At 39.3% G+C, this 19731-nt stretch overlaps 2 protein-coding genes across 4 annotated transcripts; one reads left to right on the top strand and one right to left on the bottom strand.

Moving 5' to 3' along the window:
* Nucleotides 1–762: 762 nt before the first annotated feature.
* ubn2b (ubinuclein 2b) lies at nt 763–11448 on the top strand. Of its 2 annotated transcripts, XM_023431641.2 has the most exons (17): nt 763–1391; nt 2442–2570; nt 2682–2783; nt 3048–3179; nt 3345–3448; nt 3784–4279; nt 5043–5113; nt 5223–5352; nt 5786–5892; nt 6014–6124; nt 6248–6391; nt 6572–6622; nt 6715–6757; nt 7224–8516; nt 9642–9849; nt 10401–10469; nt 10740–11448. In XM_023431641.2, exons 1-17 carry the CDS (start codon nt 1077–1079, stop codon nt 10784–10786), a joined length of 3552 nt encoding a protein of 1183 aa, XP_023287409.1. In that variant the 5' UTR covers nt 763–1076; the 3' UTR covers nt 10787–11448. The 2 variants fall into 2 exon arrangements, with proteins under 2 accessions (XP_023287409.1, XP_023287410.1); XM_023431642.2 differs by lacking the exon at nt 10401–10469.
* Nucleotides 11449–11556: 108 nt separating this feature from the next.
* Nucleotides 11557–13450, bottom strand: trir (telomerase RNA component interacting RNase). Of its 2 annotated transcripts, XM_023431643.2 has the most exons (3): nt 12575–13448; nt 12146–12217; nt 11557–12048 (listed from the first exon to the last, which is right to left on the bottom strand). In XM_023431643.2, the coding sequence occupies exons 1-3, from the start codon at nt 12869–12871 to the stop codon at nt 11941–11943; spliced, it is 477 nt and encodes a 158-aa protein (XP_023287411.1). In that variant the 5' UTR covers nt 12872–13448; the 3' UTR covers nt 11557–11940. The 2 variants fall into 2 exon arrangements, with proteins under 2 accessions (XP_023287411.1, XP_087026160.1); XM_087170034.1 differs by lacking the exon at nt 11557–12048 and having other exon boundaries at nt 12147–12375; nt 12575–13450.
* Nucleotides 13451–19731: the final 6281 nt, after the last annotated feature.

The following is a 19731-nucleotide window of genomic DNA, read 5'->3' as shown; positions in this document are numbered from 1 at the left end:
CCCCCCCCCCCCCCGGCATTGTTAAACAAAGGGCCAAAATAGATTTACAGAACCAAAACCTGTATGACTGGTTTATTTGTTTTTTTATTTTTAGGTATTTTTTATTTATTTATGGATAAAACAGTGAATGAACAAAACAGGAGTCACTCTGAGGGCAGATATTCTTTATTATGAATTATTATTGTAATTAATATGTTATCCACACACAATAACTAGGGCCTGCTTCAGGATCTTTTGTATAGTATTTGCCTTGGAAAAAAAAAAAAAACCCAGCGTGCCTGTTTGTGATGCAAATCATTTCTTATCATGGCTCCATGTTACATACTCGCTTGAGCCGTGTATTTACATTGTTATCTACAGTACGTTCGTGAAAAAATATGGATTTGCCTATCACTGATCTACGGTCTATACGTGTCTATTGAAACAAATACTCAAATAAAATACATCTTAAGTCCCAGAAATTCACTAGAAGCGAACATTTCTTCCATAAGATTGAAGTTCGCCTCTTAAACTGTCGGAGGAATGCAGAATAAAATCAGATTTTATAAGCAACCACGAACAATGTAAGATCTCCCTATTATTTACAGTGGAGCTGCGTCCCGCCTGTGTAGAACAATCATCTCCTCCATATTCGCGCTAGTCTGTCAGGTGGGCGTGTTCCAGCTCTGCCATTGGTCAAACGCTGTTCCCTTTCCTCCCCGGCTTCCGGTTTCTTTTCATACGCACGCCCAGCCACTGAATAATGATAATAATGATCAAGATGGCTACTACAGAATACTCCTTGCGGTAGCTAACCACCGATTTCATGGAAGCTCTCCAAACTGCTATTTCTCACTTTTTAAGTCCCTCGTAGGTGACGGGGGCCGTGCCAGGGATTATACTATATGGATTAAAACGGGCTGAGAAGCGATAAAAGTGGTTGTGTTGTCTGCAGCACTCATTCTGAGGAAGCTAGCTAGCACAGCAACTAGCTAGCTGTACTTGTCGACCATCTCCAGGTTTAGCTCTACAGCCAGCGGCAGAGGAGCGTGGCGCTGCCCGTTTTGAGTGCCCGGTCGTCGGACGGAGAGCGTCAAATGGCAGAGCCGAGGAAAGTGCCGTTCGTCACCATCTCAACCTTCAACACCTCGCCGCCGACCCCGGAGTCCAGCAAGAAGCGCCGCCGCGAAGATGAGGCCATCGACATCACTTTTGAGAAAGATGGAGGTGGAAGTGCCGCCGCGGTGGGGTCAGGAGGTTGCGGAGGTTTGTTTGGTCACACGAAAGGAGGCGACGCCGAGACCGAGGAGACGAAACCCACCGTCCGCCTCAACCTCCCGCTGACCGAGCCGAATGAACGAGGGTCCGCCGAGTTCAACTACGGCGAGCTGGTCAACTCAACTCTTACTCAGGTTAGGAGAGAGAGGAGACAGTAGGCACCATGATCTGAGCAAGAGGGGCCTTTTCTGGCACCAGTTCAGGAGAGGCGCATTGTTTTGGCTGTGAGGATGAGATGTGACACTTGTTACTGATGTTACTGACTAAAGAGTGTTAATTTGCACATGATTTCTTATGCTTAGTTTTAATGTTAATTATGACCTTTGGCTAAAGTTTGGACAGGTAAATTAAGACAGGAAATGAATTAATGCTGAGGATGAAAAGTTTACTATTCATATTACTGCTTTAAAACTGTAGACTTGTGTGTGACAGAAAATTGTTATAGCAGAGACTGTGATATCCTGAGTTTTAGTCCTTACTGAGAGTGAAACTACGGAAACACCAGGTCCTCCTCTTCTGTGTGACTCTTCCTGTCTGGTTAACTGCCTGCTCAATGCTGCGTTCATGTCACATGGGATGGGTGGTAGAGAAGGGAAAAATCTCCATGTTTACAACAAGCGTTCACATCAATTTAGCTGGTTGAGTGAGGATTTAAAATAATACCATATTTATATTGACAGTATAACACTATTTTAATTAATCCCCTTGCACAATGGACTTTGGCTGATGTGAGGTGTCCCTGTTTGTTTGATCTTTGGGTACTTCTGTGTTGTGAAGCACTGAGTTGGATCTCAGTTGTAATTACAACTTGGATGTTGACGTTAACACTATCTGAATCTTGTTTTTATGATTATTCCAATATGACATGAATGCGTCATAATGCCCACATCTGTCAAACTCCATGTCCTTGGTTTGTAATGCAGACTTTCCGTTCTAAGTTTCATGTTTCAAGCTTAACCAGATACGACCCCTAATGACATTTTCTCAGATTTCAAATTGCTGCATTCAGAGCCACAGGAGACATTATACAACTGTTTTTCTCAGTCTGAGTTGTGACGAGCATGCTAAGAAAACCTGACTGATGAGGTTCATAGCTGTTTGTGTGAAATGGCACTCTATGAAGGAAAACATCAAAAGCCTCTTGCTTCTGTTTCACCCCGATCCAATTTCCTTGTTTACATCAGGTAAAGCATGCAGGTTCCACAGTCCCTAAAGGACTCGCTCCTCCCCTGGACCCCACCGACCCCTTTGCTGATGATGAGAAGGAGAGACGGGAGGTGGAAGAGCTGGCCAAGAAATTCGAGAACAAATATGTAAGTGTTGTATCTGAATATATTGTTACAGCTGCAACTGTCAGGATGTTGTGACTGCTATGGCTGCCACATCCATGGTTTTTGATCCCTGCGTTTCCCTTCTGTTTGCAGGGTGGAAACTCTAAGAAGAAGAAAAAGGACAGGATGCAGGATCTCATTGATATCGGATATGGCTACGACGAGACTGACCCCTTCATAGACAATTCAGAGGCTGTGAGTTCTTTTTTTACAAAAACACACACAAAGTTAATCAGCAATTAGCCCCGACCTTATTAATTAAAATGATAAATTATTTTCCAGAGTGTGTGCCCCTACAAACATTTTGAGTTTAAAACTTTGTTTTGCAAAAATCTGTAATTTGTTCAAATGCTGTTGATCTTAAAACAACTGAATAGCATTTCACTTCACAACATCGCACGTTGCGTCCCGGGTAGCGGAAGAAAACTAACAGTAATTGTACTTCCCTCCTGACCTCAGTATGATGAGCTGGTACCGGCCTCTCTCACCACAAAACATGGCGGCTTCTACATCAACACAGGCACTCTGCAGTTCAGAGCAGCGTCTGACTCTGAGGGAGAGAACGCAGGCGCCGAGGATAATCACTTCAAGGTAGGTTCTCGCTTTTCTGCACAATCCATTGAAAATAAAAGCACCTAGATATACAGGCAGATTATACATAAACTTTCAAGTATGTCAGTGTTAAAAGTGTTTCTGTAATGAAAACTGCTTTTGTTATACTCTACTAATTATCTTCGTTTTTGCACCCATTTGTAGAAGATGAAAGATGGCGAAGAGCGGGTGATCAAAAAACGGCGGAAAAAGCAAGACGGAGTTCTGGAGGAGAAGAAACCCAAGAAGAATAAAGTACCAAAGCCTGGGTGAGCGTTTAATATTACTTCAGTGTTTAATCTCAGACTCATTTCTCCAATATTATGATGTATAAAATGTTTTTATATGTGTTATTTCCTCTTTTCTAAAGTGTGTGTTGGGATTCAGTTAAAGGTGCAGACTAATTCAGGTGTAACAACTGTGCAATTGTATAGACTGAAATAAGGAGTTCCCTAATTGGGTGTTAGTTAGATCTGTCATGGTTTCCCATCAGCACCCTCAACAAACTCTCAAGTTTGTCAGTTTAGGAGTTAATCATGATAGATTACTTCCTGTGCCGGTTTGTTAAATATTTTTCTTCTTCTTGCTTCTTCTGCTCTGGCAGAGTTTCAGCCCTGAATGTTCATCGGCCAGAAAAGAAAAAGAGGAAGAAGCTGATGAAGGACTCCATCCACCTGGCCAACATGCTGCGCCGCTTCACCAGGGAGAAGGAGGAGATGCGCAAGAAGAACATGGCTTCTGCCGGTCTGCCGCGGCCCAACGCCAAAGTGCCCAACGCCAACAGTGCGCTCCTCAACACCCACCCAAAGGCTGCTGGCAGCAACGACTGCGGCATGGCTGACCTGAGTGCCGACCCGGCTGTGATGTCACTGCTGGGTGCAGCCAATAACGACATACTGCAGGACATGATGGGTGACCTGGACTTTGGGATGCTGGACTCCCCTCAGCCCTCCAGTCCGACGCAGGGAGAGAATGGCTCCTTTGGGATGGGACATAAAGCAGGTGGTAGCCGAGTGTCACAGGGTACTGTGATGACCCCTCCCCCTCTGCCCACTGGACTCCCAGGCCCGCTCACGAAGCGCATCGAAGACCTGAGAGCGGTACGAACTTCTAAACTACCCTTAATCACATGTTGTAGAGTTTAATTTACTATCTTCAATATAGTTTTTTTGTTTAAACAGGAAAGTCGGATTCAGATTAAAGATTAAAAAAGTTTTAAGGGTGTCCTGGACAAGATAGGGAGCAATGTCAATGAGTTACAGACAAAAATGCCACAAAATCTGAATCAAACTGAAATGCAATCAAAACACCAGGAATAACATTTCTAATACAATCATGTAAAAGATGTAAAACAAACCAAGACGATCTAAAATAAACCATAAAATAACCCAAAACCAACTGCAAACAATAACTACATGAGACTAACAAATAAAAATTCTAAAATACCCCCAACACATCGGCAGCCAGACGAGAGAGCTTCCACTTTCTGAAGCAATGAATTGATTTTTGTTTAAGTTTAGATCAAACTAGAGAAAGTTCCAGGCAGCGGAAACACGCATTAAAGCTCCATGACCAAGTTCAGTGCAGACGACGGAACGACAAGCATCTCTCTTCACACATTTTAGTTGAATAAATTTACATAGATAAGGTGGCTGTTAACCCAGGCATGGCTTTATAGATAAGTGTGCACCGCTGTTTAGTTTGTCTACGGGAGGTAGAGAAAGGGAGGTCACAGATTTCAATCACCTCGCCCCTTTATGTGTATCTGTGTTTGTTGAGGCTGTGACTTTCCTTTCACCAATGTGAACAGGATTAACGGGGACATATCTTCTTCTGTTTGTCTGATAATATCTCTTGTCACAGGCGTCCCGTCTGTTTGATGAAGAGGGCAGGAAGAAATTCTTCACATTGGACATGAACAACATCCTGCTGGAGTGAGTAATGTTCAGGTTTTTCACTTTTGCAAACTGCTATAAATCAACAAATATGAATCTATACACGTCTCCCTCTCTCTCTGTGTGTGTGTGTGTGTGTGTGTGTCAGTATTGAGTTGCAGGTTCAGGAGCAGCCGGCGGAGGTGCGTTCAGCCGTATACTCTCACCTGGAGGCCTTTGTGCCCTGCAATAAAGAAGCTCTGCTCAAACGCCTTAAGAAGCTCAGCCTCAACATACAGGTGTGTGAAGAACTGATAGTCGCCGTCACTTCCTGTCGGACCACGGGGACTGTTTGTTGCAGTTTGAAGGATATTCCAATGTGCTTTTAAAAAACTGTCCTCCGCAGGAACTGAAATGGTTGAAGGTTTGTTATTCAGGAGATTCGTCACAGTGTCATGGAAAGTTTGATCAAAGAAGAGTTTTCATTTTGTTATATTTAATTGATCAGCAAAAGATGCTTGCAGGTTCATGTTCTCCAGTGTTTCACAAGACACGAGCCGGCAGGTGTGTCTACATGTAACTGTGTGAAAGCTAAATTGTTGTTTTCGTAGCTCTTGTGTCTGCTGTCGGCCGTGTGCCCGTTATCTGCTTCTATATTTAGCGCGTGAGAGTGCCGGCCTGCATATGCGCGCGCGTGTGTGATTTCTGACTGTGCTTATCCCTGTCTCCCAGGATGACCGTCTTCGAACGCCCCTGTTGAAGCTGAAACTGGCGGTATGCAGCGTGATGCCGGAGCAGATTGCTCGTTACAACATGGACTGTATAGCTAAAGTGGCAAAGTGAGAACACGTCTGGAGTCAACTGTGTCTCTTATTTTGAAAGCAGCGCAGATTGTTGCACTACGGCACATCTGTTTGCCTCTTAACATTTTTCCATCGATGTTTCTCTCTTTGTTCACAGGCAGCAGTCTGAGGAGGGGGAGAAGAACGGGTCAGAGGACGACGACGAGGAGAAACCAGGGAAGAGGGTGATGGGGCCTCGGAAGAAGTTTGTCTGGGACGACAAACTCAGGTCAGTGTCACAGAGGAAGGAGGTTCACTTCTTATTCAAGCTGCAATAAATGTTCATAATGGTCACAATCACTTTTCCCTCTGTAGTGATTGGAGTATTTGGATAATTGTATGTGTTTTCCAGGACGCTGCTGTGTAACCTGGTGCGGGTGAAGCTGGGCTGTTATGAGCTGGAGGGCAAGAACTCGCTGTCTCTAGAGGACTACCTCAAAGCCTTCATGGAGACTGAAGTTAAACCTCTCTGGCCAAAGGGCTGGATGCAGGCCAGGTGTGTGTGTGTTTACCTGCTGTTATGACTTTGTTTTAGAGTATTTATAATTATTACAATACTAGCTTTAACTAGCAAGATTGACGCCCTCCTTATTTCTACCTGCTAGCTGAGTTTTAAACCCCTTTACGGGAATATTTGTTATATTAATATGTCTTACATGTTTCTTTTTATCTGCAGGATGTTGTTCAAAGAGAGCATCATGGCTCATGGTCACCTCACAGGCTACACGTGAGTCATGTAACTTACTGCTAACCAGATTTCTCATAACTGACTGTTATTTTAGCTTGTTCTCACTCACGTGTGTTGTCATTTCACTCCAGAGCAAAGAAGAAGATGGTCCCTACTCCCAAGGCCAAGCCAAAGGTCAGATTTTTAATTAGTTGTTCTTTAAAAGTGGTTCACAGGGCTCTTGATCAGTCCTACTCGGTTTAGTTTGTGGTATTCATGTTATATTGTTGCTTATCATGGACACTTATTGACATATAACACTCTGTGTTCTAATATAAAGTTTCAGCAGCTTGAGTCAGACTCAAGTTTCTACTTTAACACTCATTCCAACTGAAATCGGGACTCACATCTTTGTCTCACTCTGCTGAAGTCTCATCTACTTTCAGTTAAACTTTTACACAGAACAAGTAGATTTAATCCCCGTCTCTGCCACTGGGTTAGAAAGGGAGGACTCTTCTGAGGAGGAATGATCAGAGCAACTAAAAGATGATCTTTAAATGTACAGTACATGTGTCAGAGAAACTGGAAAACCTGTTTTAATACCATTAGGAGTAAAGTTATGAAAAAGTCTGTGTTGTTTTTCTTTAATCTTTAAATCCAGGAGGCTGTCTGGGTTCAGCGGGCCACACCCTCAGCAGGCGCCACTCCTTCCCCTGCTGCCCAGGTTGCCAAGCGACCACCTCAGTCACCGTCTGAGCCCATATGTCTCGATTCCCTCGATGAGGATCTGACAGTCCCATCCCTGGACTCCATCTCCCAGGCCCTCGCCATCCTCGGGAACGCAGCCAAGGGCCTGGCCCAGGGGGACAGCCCCCCGTCCCCGGATGGATCCAGGACAACCACCAACCCTTCTTCCCTCAACGCCTCGCTACTCATTCAGCAGCAGCAGAAGAAGAACGCCGTCAGTACTCCCAGCTCCAATGCACCTCACTACATCTCTACCTCTTCGTCTTCCTCCACCTCTCTGTCTCGGCCCTCCTCCATCACGTCCTCTCCTCTGCCCTCAGTGAGGGTGGATGGGATGGGGGTCGTCAAGGGCACGCCGCAGGCGCACAGACACTCAGTTTTGAACACTCAGAGACCTTTGGGTGTGGCAAAAGCCAACATGCCTGCCTCAGCGTCGCCACCTAAACCACGGCCACCGCCCACCGCGTCTCCACTTGTGCCCCCAGGATCAAAGGCGGGGGTCTCCACTCCCCCCTCTGGCCTCCTCAAAGGCAGCAATAATAATAAAGGCAACAGTGGTGATGCTCTCATCCTCACGTCGCCTCAATCTCGACCACACACCCTTTCATCAACCTCGCTCATGACCCCCAAAACCTTCCAGACGCCCCGCCTGCCCCACACGCCTCTGAATAAATCCTCCCCCTCCCTCTCGCAGACGCACCCTGGAGTTCAGCCCCAGCCCCGGCCGCAGTCTAACTTCATCACCCCTATGCACGCCACTCTCACCAAGTCCACACACAGCAGCATCCCACCTATTGTCAAACTCACGCCCCGCACCCCCAACCCCGTCGTCACCGCCACCACCTCAGCCTCGCCCTCCATCTCTCAAAGCCCCAGGTCTCAGGCAACCCCCACCATACACCAGTACTCTCCCAAAACCCCAGCAGGGTTCCGCCCGACGTTCTCAGGTGCCCAAGGTGGAGCAACCAAGCCAGGGCAAGGCAGCTACACTCCTCCAGGCGGCCAGAAGACCCCCAACAACAACAGCACCACCAACACCAGCCTTATTAACACCTCATCCATAAGCAAACATTCAGGGTCCAGTGCCTCCCCCACCGTGGTCTCAGCCAACCCAGGCCAGCGTCAGAGGCCCGGGAGTGGGACACCTCAGGGGGCCAAGTCTGTCGTGTCTGTTTCATCATCATCCGTCTCTTCTCAGTTGCCACAGGTTTGTACCGTCAGCAATTATTATTCAGCACATGTAGTGTTTTGATCATTCACCACATCCAGGAAAAAAAACCTACTCGTTAATTTGGTTTCCTCAACTGAATAGTACGTGGATTAGTCAGTGTTGCTCAGTGTTCACACGCACTCTGGAACAATACGAGGAAGTTCGCCGAAAATCACACACAGTTTTCCGCTTGTAATGGTGTTTAACCATGTGGGTTTATTTGCTGAATGTCGCTATGGAAACATGCAGTGGCAGCACATTGCAATATACGTGACAGAATTCAATTTGTGATACTCAAAGCGTTGAAAAATGTGGATTTTCCAGACCCACTGTCCCTCGTGTTCCTCGTGACAATCCCCAGACCTTGATATGAACAGCGTTGTCTTAGATTATGTTTTTGGAACAAAAGAAAAATAAAGGTCTGTGTATCGTCAGGAGAAGCCGGGACATTTTACTGCAGAGAGAGATTGTGGTCGTTCACAAGTCTCAGCAAACACAACAAAATTACCTGCATGACTAAACACCAGTACGGGCGAGTAGCAGTGGTGCAATGTATCTACGTATATTTACTCAAGTACTGTATTTAAGTACGAATCTGAAGTACTTATACTTACACAATTTTAATTCGATGCTACTTTATTCCTCCTACATTTAAAAAGCACCTGTAGTTACTTTGTGGATTCAGATTTAATACACAAAACTTTAATCAGAAACTATTTTAATAATTGATTAATGGTTCGAACAAACACTAGTTCCCACTTTTCAATTTGTGATGATTTGCTTATTTTCTGTTTGACATCACTGTTCACTAAACGTCTCACGGTTACTTGTTTGGACAAAACTAAGATATTTGCAAAGAAAATGTGATGGGCATTTTTACTTATTGTTAAGAATTTAATATAATATCCTAAATTATTATAGGTTAAACTACCCAACAATAGCAATACATTATATAGAAGTTAAAATGAGTTCCCACTAAAATACTTAATTAAATGAATCGGTAAAAATAATTACATTACTACAGTATACAGTTAATACTGAAAGCAGTAATTCTGCTGCATAATACAGAAGTTTCATTTTGTAAAAACTAATTTAGTAAAATCTTGATCTGTTTCTGCTCAGGTCTCCACAGCAGGCGGCGGCAGTCTGCTCGGCTCAGCCTCGTCTCTTCCCCTTGGGTTTGGGATGCTGGGGGGCCTGGTGCCCGTGTCCCTGCCCTTCCAGTTCCCCCCGCTGCTGAACCTGCCTCCGCTGGGTACGGCGGGCTCCAGTACGGCAGCCAGCGGCGCCGCAGCCAGTAGCAATGCAACGTTCTCTACCCTGACCCAGAGTGAGTGATGAACGCGGGGCAGAAACATGGCTGCTGTATACAGATGAAATTTAAACTGAACACCACATACACATTTAATATTAATGACGGGCGCTAAATATGATAAATAGTATAATGTGGAAAATATTATTAGTATTTAAATATTTCTCTATAACAGACAGGCACTTTGTGTATGTGACATCAGTACGCTGTCGTCTGTTTGGGTGTTCCTGTGCAGGCTTTGTTTTGTGTTGTATGTTAGAGCATCATGTTTTTATCACCATATTGTGTGTCAGATGTAAGCTTGTGATTTTTCTCCTGTTTGACATTATTCCATTTTGTTTGCTTCATATCCCAAAATTTCTCTCAACCCTGTTTCGGCTACTCTCCCCCACCTGTCACTCACTTGGCCTCACTCCTCTTCCTTGTCTTTATCTCCTCCTCTGTTTGGCTGTCATTACCTGTTCCTCACCTCTACGCCATCTTGCCCCCCCCCGCCCCCCATTCCCTGTTTTGTTGGCATCTGTTCCCCCCTCCCTTTTCCTCCTTGCTCCCCTGTCCTGTCTCCTCAGATCTGTATAAGAGTCTCCAGTCAGGGTCTCAGGTTGCTCTGCCTCCTCACTTGCAGCTCGCTTTCTCAGGTAAAATCTGACCTTCCCTCCACCCTCGACGCCTGCTCCATTTACTCCCTCTCCTGCCTTTCTTTCTTCTTTCCAAAGTGTCTGGTGTTCTGTCTCAGGTTGTCCTTTTCTGTCTGGTCCTGTTCTGCTCTCTGCTCGTCAGTTGGTGGCCGCATGCCTTTTTATGGACTCATTTCAGCTGTCTCTGTAGTATATACGTGTGTATTTTATTTTTCTTTTTGTCTATCACTGCCTTTCACTGATTTCAAGAACTGTACTATTCCTGTCCAGATGTCAGTCAAAGCCAGGGAGGAGACACTAAGAGGAAGACTCTATGATACAGCTGGATTTCTCCACCCAGTGGATGCCGTCTGATGAGATGACGGGACGTTGGGACAAATCAGGATGGAAATGTGGGTTTGGGTGACAGCTGGGACGGACCACTGATAACAGGGGTCTGAAACACAGACTGGGCTACACATTTGATACTTGATCTGAGAGGATCAGCTCAAGTTTTCATGAATACCACAGTTAAATATAATTTTTTTAAACAATTTGATAAGTTTTAAATACTATTCTTCATAGAATTGTTAAATAAAATGACAAATACTGTTTGTCAATGTTTACAAGATAGACCTATATCACTGTGGACAGGGAGAAGGAATGAATGGGTTTTATAGGTGAGTGTGTTTGTGTGTGTGTGCGCGAGAGTGTCTGATTGTGTGTGGTTGGTGGCGGTGAACGTGTGCCTTTGTATGTCTCCCTCTCTGATGCATGGTCAGTGTGTCTATTTGGTGCTGTTTTTATCATAATGTAATTATCACTGATACCTGTAAGAAATGTAAACTGCAAATTGTTGAATTTGAGCTTTTTTTTTTTTTTTTTTTTTCCAATGAAAGATGTAAACTTTTTCATTGTACTTGAATTCTCAAATGAATTCGTTTCTGTACAGAACTCAAGCTGACTTTTAATTAAAATCTTTCCCTTCACAATAGAGAAATTTGATGTGATGCGACTGATGCTCCTAGTATTAAATACCATGTTAGAGCTAACACACAAAACTGAAGGTAACACACTCTTTAACAAAACCGAGGCACAACACCACACATAAATAGGCAGTGTAGGTTTAATTGAAACCTTGATTTGGCTATTAACAAATCAAATTTATCAATGAACCCTAACATAAACAGACATGACAAATTTGAGAAGATTCAACAACGATGAATAATGAAAGTCAAGTTTCTGAAACACCTTTTGACACCAGATCAAATCACTGACGTCCGACAAATAACAAGCAAGACAAAAAAAAGAAAAAAAAAAACGATACAAAAACGGGGAGAGGGGTGTCAGTCTAAGCAGTTTGTGAAAGACTTAATGTGAAGGGTAACTTGAACTGGCAGTATGAGAAGGTCAGGATTGGCCGGCCCTCCTGGTGCTTCTCCCAGATGGTTTCCCCGCTCGACATTGTCACTCCACGTTAACCTTTCGGAGCCTACTTGACCAGAGGCCTGGTTTTATCATCGTCGCCACACTGGTGGGCTTTGTACTTTTTCACCTCAGCCATGTACTTTGACCAAGCATCGCTCTTGCCTGGTTCAGCCTGGAGGAAAGGAGGCACAGGTGGATCAACTTCATGGACTTAAAAAGTACACACAGATCATGCTGGTACCACCACCAACACCAACAACCCCACTTACTTCTGAGTCCTGTTTCTGCTTCTTCGCAACCATGCCGGTCTTTAGGAACACACCTCCTCTGCGCTTCCCCACCTGGGTTAGGGGATAGAAGACTGAAACCGTTATAGGAGCCCTTGCAGGTGGACTGCCAATGAAGGAGACTACACCAGAGCAGAAGGTCTACATTTAGTCTCCTGCCGCACCACCAGCGAAACCATCATCAGTGAGGAGCATCCCCAGACTTGACTGATCTATTGGTTACATATTGCAGTGTAAAATAATGCAAGTACAACACTAGCACTGGCATGTGTGTGAAATGTTACAAATAATACTGAAATACTGGCCATTATTTCAGGATGTAATAACTCAATATCCAGGGTAGAGCAAGACTTAAATTTGGATGTGTGTTGAACTACTGCTATCTCATCTTACAACTGGCAAACCCCTTACAAAGCTCGTCACGGGAGGGGGCTTCTTTTCCACTGATGTCTGTCCTTGCTCGGTGGCTCTCGCGGCTCCACCTGTTTGCTGCGTCTCCTTTTTCCTCCTCTCCTCCTCCTCCATCTTCTTCTTGAACATCTCCATGAAGCTGCCGTCGTTGGCGAACACGTTGCCTCCGGGCACCGGGGCTGTGCTGGCTGCCGGTGCGGGGCTGCTGCACGGGGACGCGGGGCTGTCGCAGCTGGAGTCACCGCTGCTGCCGTCGCCGCCCGTTTGAGGTTTGCCGTGTGCGCGCTTTGAATCCATGTTTCCTGGGCGTAATGTTCATACACAGGCACAGTCCGGCAGCTCAAAAGCGAGTATATGTCCGTCAGTTTTGTAAGAAGTATGGCTCTGATTCTAAGTTGGCCTTTAATGAAAACAACGCTGCCAACACGCTGCGAGACGGGCTGGACCCCACCCGCGATACTGTATAAAAAAGCTTAAGTTAATCTAATCAACTACACACTCCACTTCAGAAAAGGCGGTAGCTTTTTAAGAAATAAGGCCAAATAAAAAAAGGGCTTAAAGGCTTCACAATGACAGCCCACTAGCACAAACCCCGTAACAAAAACAAAAGCAGGCGCTGGTTCGGTGCTAACGTGGCTAACACTGCGGGCTAATGCCCAGTTTAGTAAGGCCTTTACGGACGAACAAACTTGATCTAGATCTCCAGTTCATGTGAGAGATGCGTCCAAATATGAAATTTACAGTTACAACGCACTATAAAGTTCAAATACCTACAGCAAACACTGAGAAGTTCCCAGACTTTACCAACGATTTTCGCTAACTTTCGCCATCTATTACTCACTGTCGGCCATGTTTAATTTCCTCCGATGACGTCACGTCGCGACTCTTGCGCCCCCTGCTGTGCCGGAATTGAAACTGATATGAAAAAAAGATTTTTTAAGTCATTTATTTATTTAAGGATTCTGGCGAATTTATTACTGAAAATTATTATATTGTTAAGTTCAGTTCAGCCAACTTCATTTATCACCCATGGCAATTCATATAGATTTACAATATAATACAAACTTTGTGTTTGCACATACTATATTAATATACTATATTACAACCCTCAAAAACAGAGATCGGCTTTTTAATGTCGTCAGCCAAATGGTTTATTAATATATAAGATCGGAATTTATATTCAGGAATGCCCATATGCAAATGTATATATAAATATATATATATATATACATGTGTTGAATTTCCATGTTTGAAATAAATGTACATATGAAGTAAAATCATATATGTACACCTGTTTAAAGTATAGCCTATATATGTAAAAATGACATATGAAACCTATTGGAACACTATCATATATTGACATAAATGTATAGCTGATAGAAACATGTATTTTAGTATGTCTGTTTATGTTAAATATATACTGTATCCATCTCGAAGCCTATCAGTAAATGTTCATTTTATATATGTAAAAATAAAAGATAGAACTGTATGTTTAAATTTAATGAGAAATTATTATATAGTATTATTATATAACATATAGTTTTAAAAAGCATGTTGTTTTAACTAATTTGCATATTGACTATTTCATATATATATATAAGGCAGAAAAAGTCAGTGATATAGTTAGTCATAAAAAAATGCCACAGTATAGTAAGGATTAAAAAGTCATAGTATAGTAAGGCAAAAAATGTTATAAAGATGTCATAGTATAGTAAGGCAAAAAAATAATGACAGTATAGTATAGCATAAAAAATCATAATACAGTAAGGCATAAAAACATCATATTATAGTAAGGCATAAAATATCATAAACATTTCATAGTATAGTAAGGCAAAACATTTCACAGTTTAGTAAGGCATAAGAAGGCAAAAAAAGTCATAGTATAGTAAAGCATAAAAACATTTTAGTACAATAAGGCATAAAAAAGTCATAGTATATTAATGCATGGAATGTTATAAAAGGCATAATAAAAATGGTAAAAACGTCATAGTATAGTAATAGTAAGCAAAAAATATTGATAAAAGCATCACAGTATAGTAAGGCATAAAATTATAGTATAGTAAGTCATAAAAAAAATCCTAATACAGTAAGGCATAAAAAAATCATAGCATAGCAAGGCAAAAAATATCATAAAAGGTGGTAGTATAGAGAGGCATAAAAAAGTCTTAAAAATATTAAGCCATAAAAACATCATAGTATAGTAAGACATATAAATGTCATAGTATAGTAAGGCTAAAAATGTTATAGAATAGTGAGGCAAGAAATGTTATAAAAATGTCATAGTATAGTAAGGCAAAAAATGTCATATTATATTAAGGCAAAAAATGTTTAAAAAAAATGTATAGTATAGTAAGCCATAAAAACATCATAGTATAGTAAGGCAAAAAATGACATAGTATAGTAAGACATAAAAAAGTCTTAAAAATATTAAGGCATAAAAAGGTCATAGTATAGTAAGGCATAAAAAGGTCATAGTATAGTAAGGCAAAATAGTCATAGTATAGTAAGGCATGAAAAGTCATAAAAAAGTCTTAATATAATAAGTCATAAAAAAGGCATAGTATAGTAAGGCATAAAAAAGTCATAGCATAGTAAGGCATAAAAAAGTCAAAGTATAGTAAGGCAAAAAAGTCATAGTATAGTAAATCATAAAAAAGGCATAGTATAGTAAGACATAAAAAAGTCATAGTATAGTAAGGCATAAAAATGTCATAGCATATTAAGGCATAAAAAAGTCAAAGTATAGTAAGGCATGAAAAGTCATAAAAAAGTCATAGTATAATAAATCATAAAAGAGGCATAGTATAGTAAGACATAAAAAAGTCATAGTATAGTAAGGCATAAAAATGTCATAGCATATTAAAGCATAAAAAAGTCAAAGTATAGTAAGGCAAAAAAGTCATAGTATAGTAAGGCATGTAAAGTCATAAAAAAGTCATAGTATAGTAAGGCATGAAAAGTCATGAAAAAGTCATAGTATAATAAGTCATAAAAAAGGCATAGTATAGTAAGGCATAAAAAGGTCATAGTATAGTAAGGCATAAAAACAAACTACTCTATGGCATAAAAACTTCATAGTATAATAAGTCATAAAAAAGGCATAGTATAGTAAGGCATAAAAAAGTCATAGTATATTAAGGCATAAAAAGTCATAAAAAAGTCATAGTATAATGACTCATAAAAAAGGCATAGTATAGTAAGGCAAAAAAGTCATAGTATAATAAGGCATGAAAAGTCATAAAAAAGTCATAGTATAATAAGGCACAAAAAAGGCATAGTATAGTAAGACATAAAAGTCATAGTATAGTAAGGCATAAAAAGTCATAAAAAAGATCATAGTATAGTAATGCAAAATAGTCATAGTATAGTAAGGCATGAAAAGTCATAAAAAAGTCTTAGTATAATAAGTCATAAAAAAGGCATAGTATAGTAAGGCATAAAAAAGTCATAGTATAGTAAGGCATAAAAAGTCATAAAAAAGTCATAGTATAATAAATCATATAAAAGGCATAGCATAGTAAGGCATAAAAAAGTCAAAGTATAGTAAGGCAAAAAAGTCATAGTATAGTAAGGATATAAAAAGTCATAGTATAGTAAGGCATGAAAAGTCATAAAAAAGTCATAGTATAGTAAGACATAAAAACATACTACTCTATGGCATAAAAAAGTCATAGTATAATAAGTCATGAAAAGTCATAAAAAAGTCAAAGTATAGTAAGGCATAAAAAGTCATAAAAAAGTCATAGTATAATAAGCCATAAAAAAGGCATGGTATAGTAAGACATAAAAAAGTCATAGTATAGTAAGGCATAAAAAGTCAAAAAAGTCATAGTATAAGAAGTCATAAAAAAGTCATAGCATAGTAAGGCATAAAAAAGTCATAGTATAGTAAGGCATAAAAACATACTACTCTATGGCATAAAAACTTCATAGTATAATAAGGCATAAAAAAGTCATAGTATATTAAGGCATAAAAAGTCATAAAAAAGTCATAGTACAATAACTCATAAAAAAGGCATAGTATAGTAAGGCAAAAAAGTTATAGTATAGTAAGGCATGTAAAGTCATAAAAAAGTCATAGTATAGTAAGGCATGAAAAGTCATAAAAAAAGTCATAGTATAATAAGTCATAAAAAAGGCATAGTATAGTAAGGCATAAAAAGGTCATAGTATAGTAAGGCATAAAAAAGTCATAGTATAGTAAGGCATAAAAAAGTCATAGTATAGTAAGGCATGAAAAGTCATAAAAAAGTCATAGTATAGTAAGGCATAAAAACATACTACTCTTCGGCATAAAAAAGTCATAGTATAATAAGTCATGAAAAGTCATAAAAAAGTCAAAGTATAGTAAGGCAAAAAAAGTCATAGTATAGTAAGGCATAAAAAGTCATAAAAAAGTCATAGTATAATAAGTCATAAAAAAGGCATGGTATAGTAAGAAATAAAAAAGTCATAGTATAGTAAGGCATAAAAAGTCAAAAAAGTCATAGTATAAGAAGTCATAAAAAAGTCATAGCATAGTAAGGCATAAAAAAGTCATAGAATAGTAAGGCATAAAATAATACTACTCTATGGCATAAAAACTTCATAATATAATAAGTCATAAAAAAAGGCATAGTATAGTAAGGTATAAAAAAGTCATAGTATATTAAGGCATAAAAAGTCATAAAAAAGTCATAGTATAATAACTCATAAAAAAGGCATAGTATAGTAAGGCAAAAAAGTCATAGTATAGTAAGGCATGAAAAGTCATAAAAACGTCATAGAATAATAAGTTATAAAAAAGTCATAGCATAGTAAGGCATAAAAAAGTCATAGTATAGTAAGGCATAAAAAGTCATAAAAAAGTCAAAGTATAGCAAGGCAAAAAAGTCATAATATAGTAAGGAATGAAAAGGCATAAAAAAGTCATAGTATAGTAAGGCATAAAAAGTCATAAAAAAGTCATAGTATAATAAGTCATAAAAAAGTCATAGTATAGTAAGGCATGAAAAGTCATAAAAAAGTCATAGTATAGTAAGGCATAAAAAACGCATAGTATAGTAAGGTATAAAAAACTCATAGTATAGTGAGGCATAAAAAGTAAAAGAAAAGTCATAGTATAGTAAGGCAAAAAAGTCATAGTATAGTAAGGCATGAAAAGTCATAAAATAGTCATAGTATAAGTCATAAAAAAGGCATAGTATGGTAAGGCATAAAAAAGTCATAGTATAGTGAGGCATAAAAAGTCATAAAAAAGTCAAAGTATAGTAAAGCAAAAAAGTCATAATATAGTAAGGCATGAAAAGTCATAAAAAAGTCATAGTATAGTAAGGCATAAAAACATACTACTCTATGGCATAAAAAAGTCATAGTATAACAAGTTATAAAAAAGGCATAGTATAGTAAGGCATAAAAAAGTCATAGTATAGTAAGGAATAAAAAAGTCAAAGTATAGTAAAGCAAAAAAGTCATAGTATAGTAAGACATGAAAAGTCATGAAAAAGTCATAGTATAGTAAGGCATAAAAAAAGTCATAGTATAGTAAGGTATAAAAAATTTGGTAAAAACGTCATAGTATAGTAAGGCAAAAAATGTCATATTATATTAAGGGAAAAAATGTAAAAAAAAAATGTATAGTATAGTAAGCCATAAAAATATCATAGCATAGTAAGGCAAAAAATGACATAGTATAGTAAGGCATAAAAACGTCTTAAAAATACTAAGCCATAAAAATATCATAGTATAATAAGGCATCAAATGTCATAAAATGTCATAGTGTATACTTTGATTGTGTGTATTGTTGTTTTACAGTTTCCACCTTGGACAGATGGAGAGAGGAATGGCCAGACCTGCACAGGGGAGGATGCCTAGATATTGGGCTGTGGCTGGGATTAGTCCCACAAGTAGCATCATTTATTGGACTGGGTATTGACTGAACATTGAGATACTAAATCTGGGAAATAGTCTTGGCCTTGGGGAATGGATTGGAATGGTTGTTTTATTGCTAATGTATTTTCATTGTGGGATTGTTGATACTGTCCAGTCGCTCTTTTTTGTTTAGTCGTAGGTAATAATCTCCATCTTTCATACTGTGTTGTACTTTTACTGTATTAAACTATTTTATATTTGCACATTTGCCCTCTTGTGTCCTGTGTCTGTGGCTTAGTGATTTTAACTCTTAACACAAGCTGGTGACATAAAGGCATGAAAAAGTCATAGTATAGTAGAGCATAAAAAAGTTAACGTATAGTAAGGAAAAAATATTGATAAAAACCACATTGTATAGTAAGGTATAAAAACACTATACGACAATAAGGCATAAAAAAGTCAAAGTATAATAAGTCATAAAAAAGGCATCCTGAAGTAAGGCATAAAAAAGTCATACTATAGTAAGGCATAAAAAGTCATAAAAAAGTCATAGTATAGTAAGGCAAAAAAGTCATAGTATAGTAAGGCATGAAAAGTCATAAAAAAGTCATAGTATAGTAAGGCATAAAAACGTACTACTCTATGGCATAAAAAAGTCATAGTATAATAAGTCATAATAAGTCATAATATATAAAGGCATAAAAAAGGCATAGTATAGTAAGGCATAAAAAAGTCATAGTATAGTAAGGCATGAAAAGTCATAAAAACTTCATAGTATAGTAAGGCACAAAAACGTCATAGTATAGTAAGGCATAAAACGTCATAGTATAGTATGGCATGAAAAGTCATAAAAACTTCATAGTATAGTAAGGCATAAAAAGTCATAATAACTTCATAGTATAGTAATGCATAAAAAGTCATAAAAACATCATAGTATAGTGAGGCATAAAAACGACATAGTATAGTAAGGCATAAAAAGTCATAAAAAATTCATAGTATAGTAAGGCATAAAAAGTCATGAAAACGTCATAGTATAGTATGGCATAAAAAGTCATAAAAACGTTATAGTATAGTGAGGCATGAAAACGACATAGTATAGTATGGCATAAAAAGTCATAAAAATGTCATAGTATAGTAAGGAATAAAAACTCATAAAAACGTCATAGTATAGTAAGGCATAAAAAGTCATGAAAACGTCATAGTATAGTATGGCATAAAAAGTCATAAAAACGTTATAGTATAGTGAGGCATAAAAACGACATAGTATAGTAAGGCATAAAAAGTCATAAAAACGTCATAGTATAGTA

This window comes from Seriola lalandi, unplaced genomic scaffold, assembly GCF_002814215.2.
Source record: "Seriola lalandi dorsalis isolate HSWRI2012SDOR001 ecotype SW California unplaced genomic scaffold, Sedor1 jcf7180002054926, whole genome shotgun sequence".
Taxonomy (NCBI): Eukaryota; Metazoa; Chordata; class Actinopteri; order Carangiformes; family Carangidae; genus Seriola; species Seriola lalandi.
This window is presented reverse-complemented; position numbering and strand designations above follow the sequence as displayed.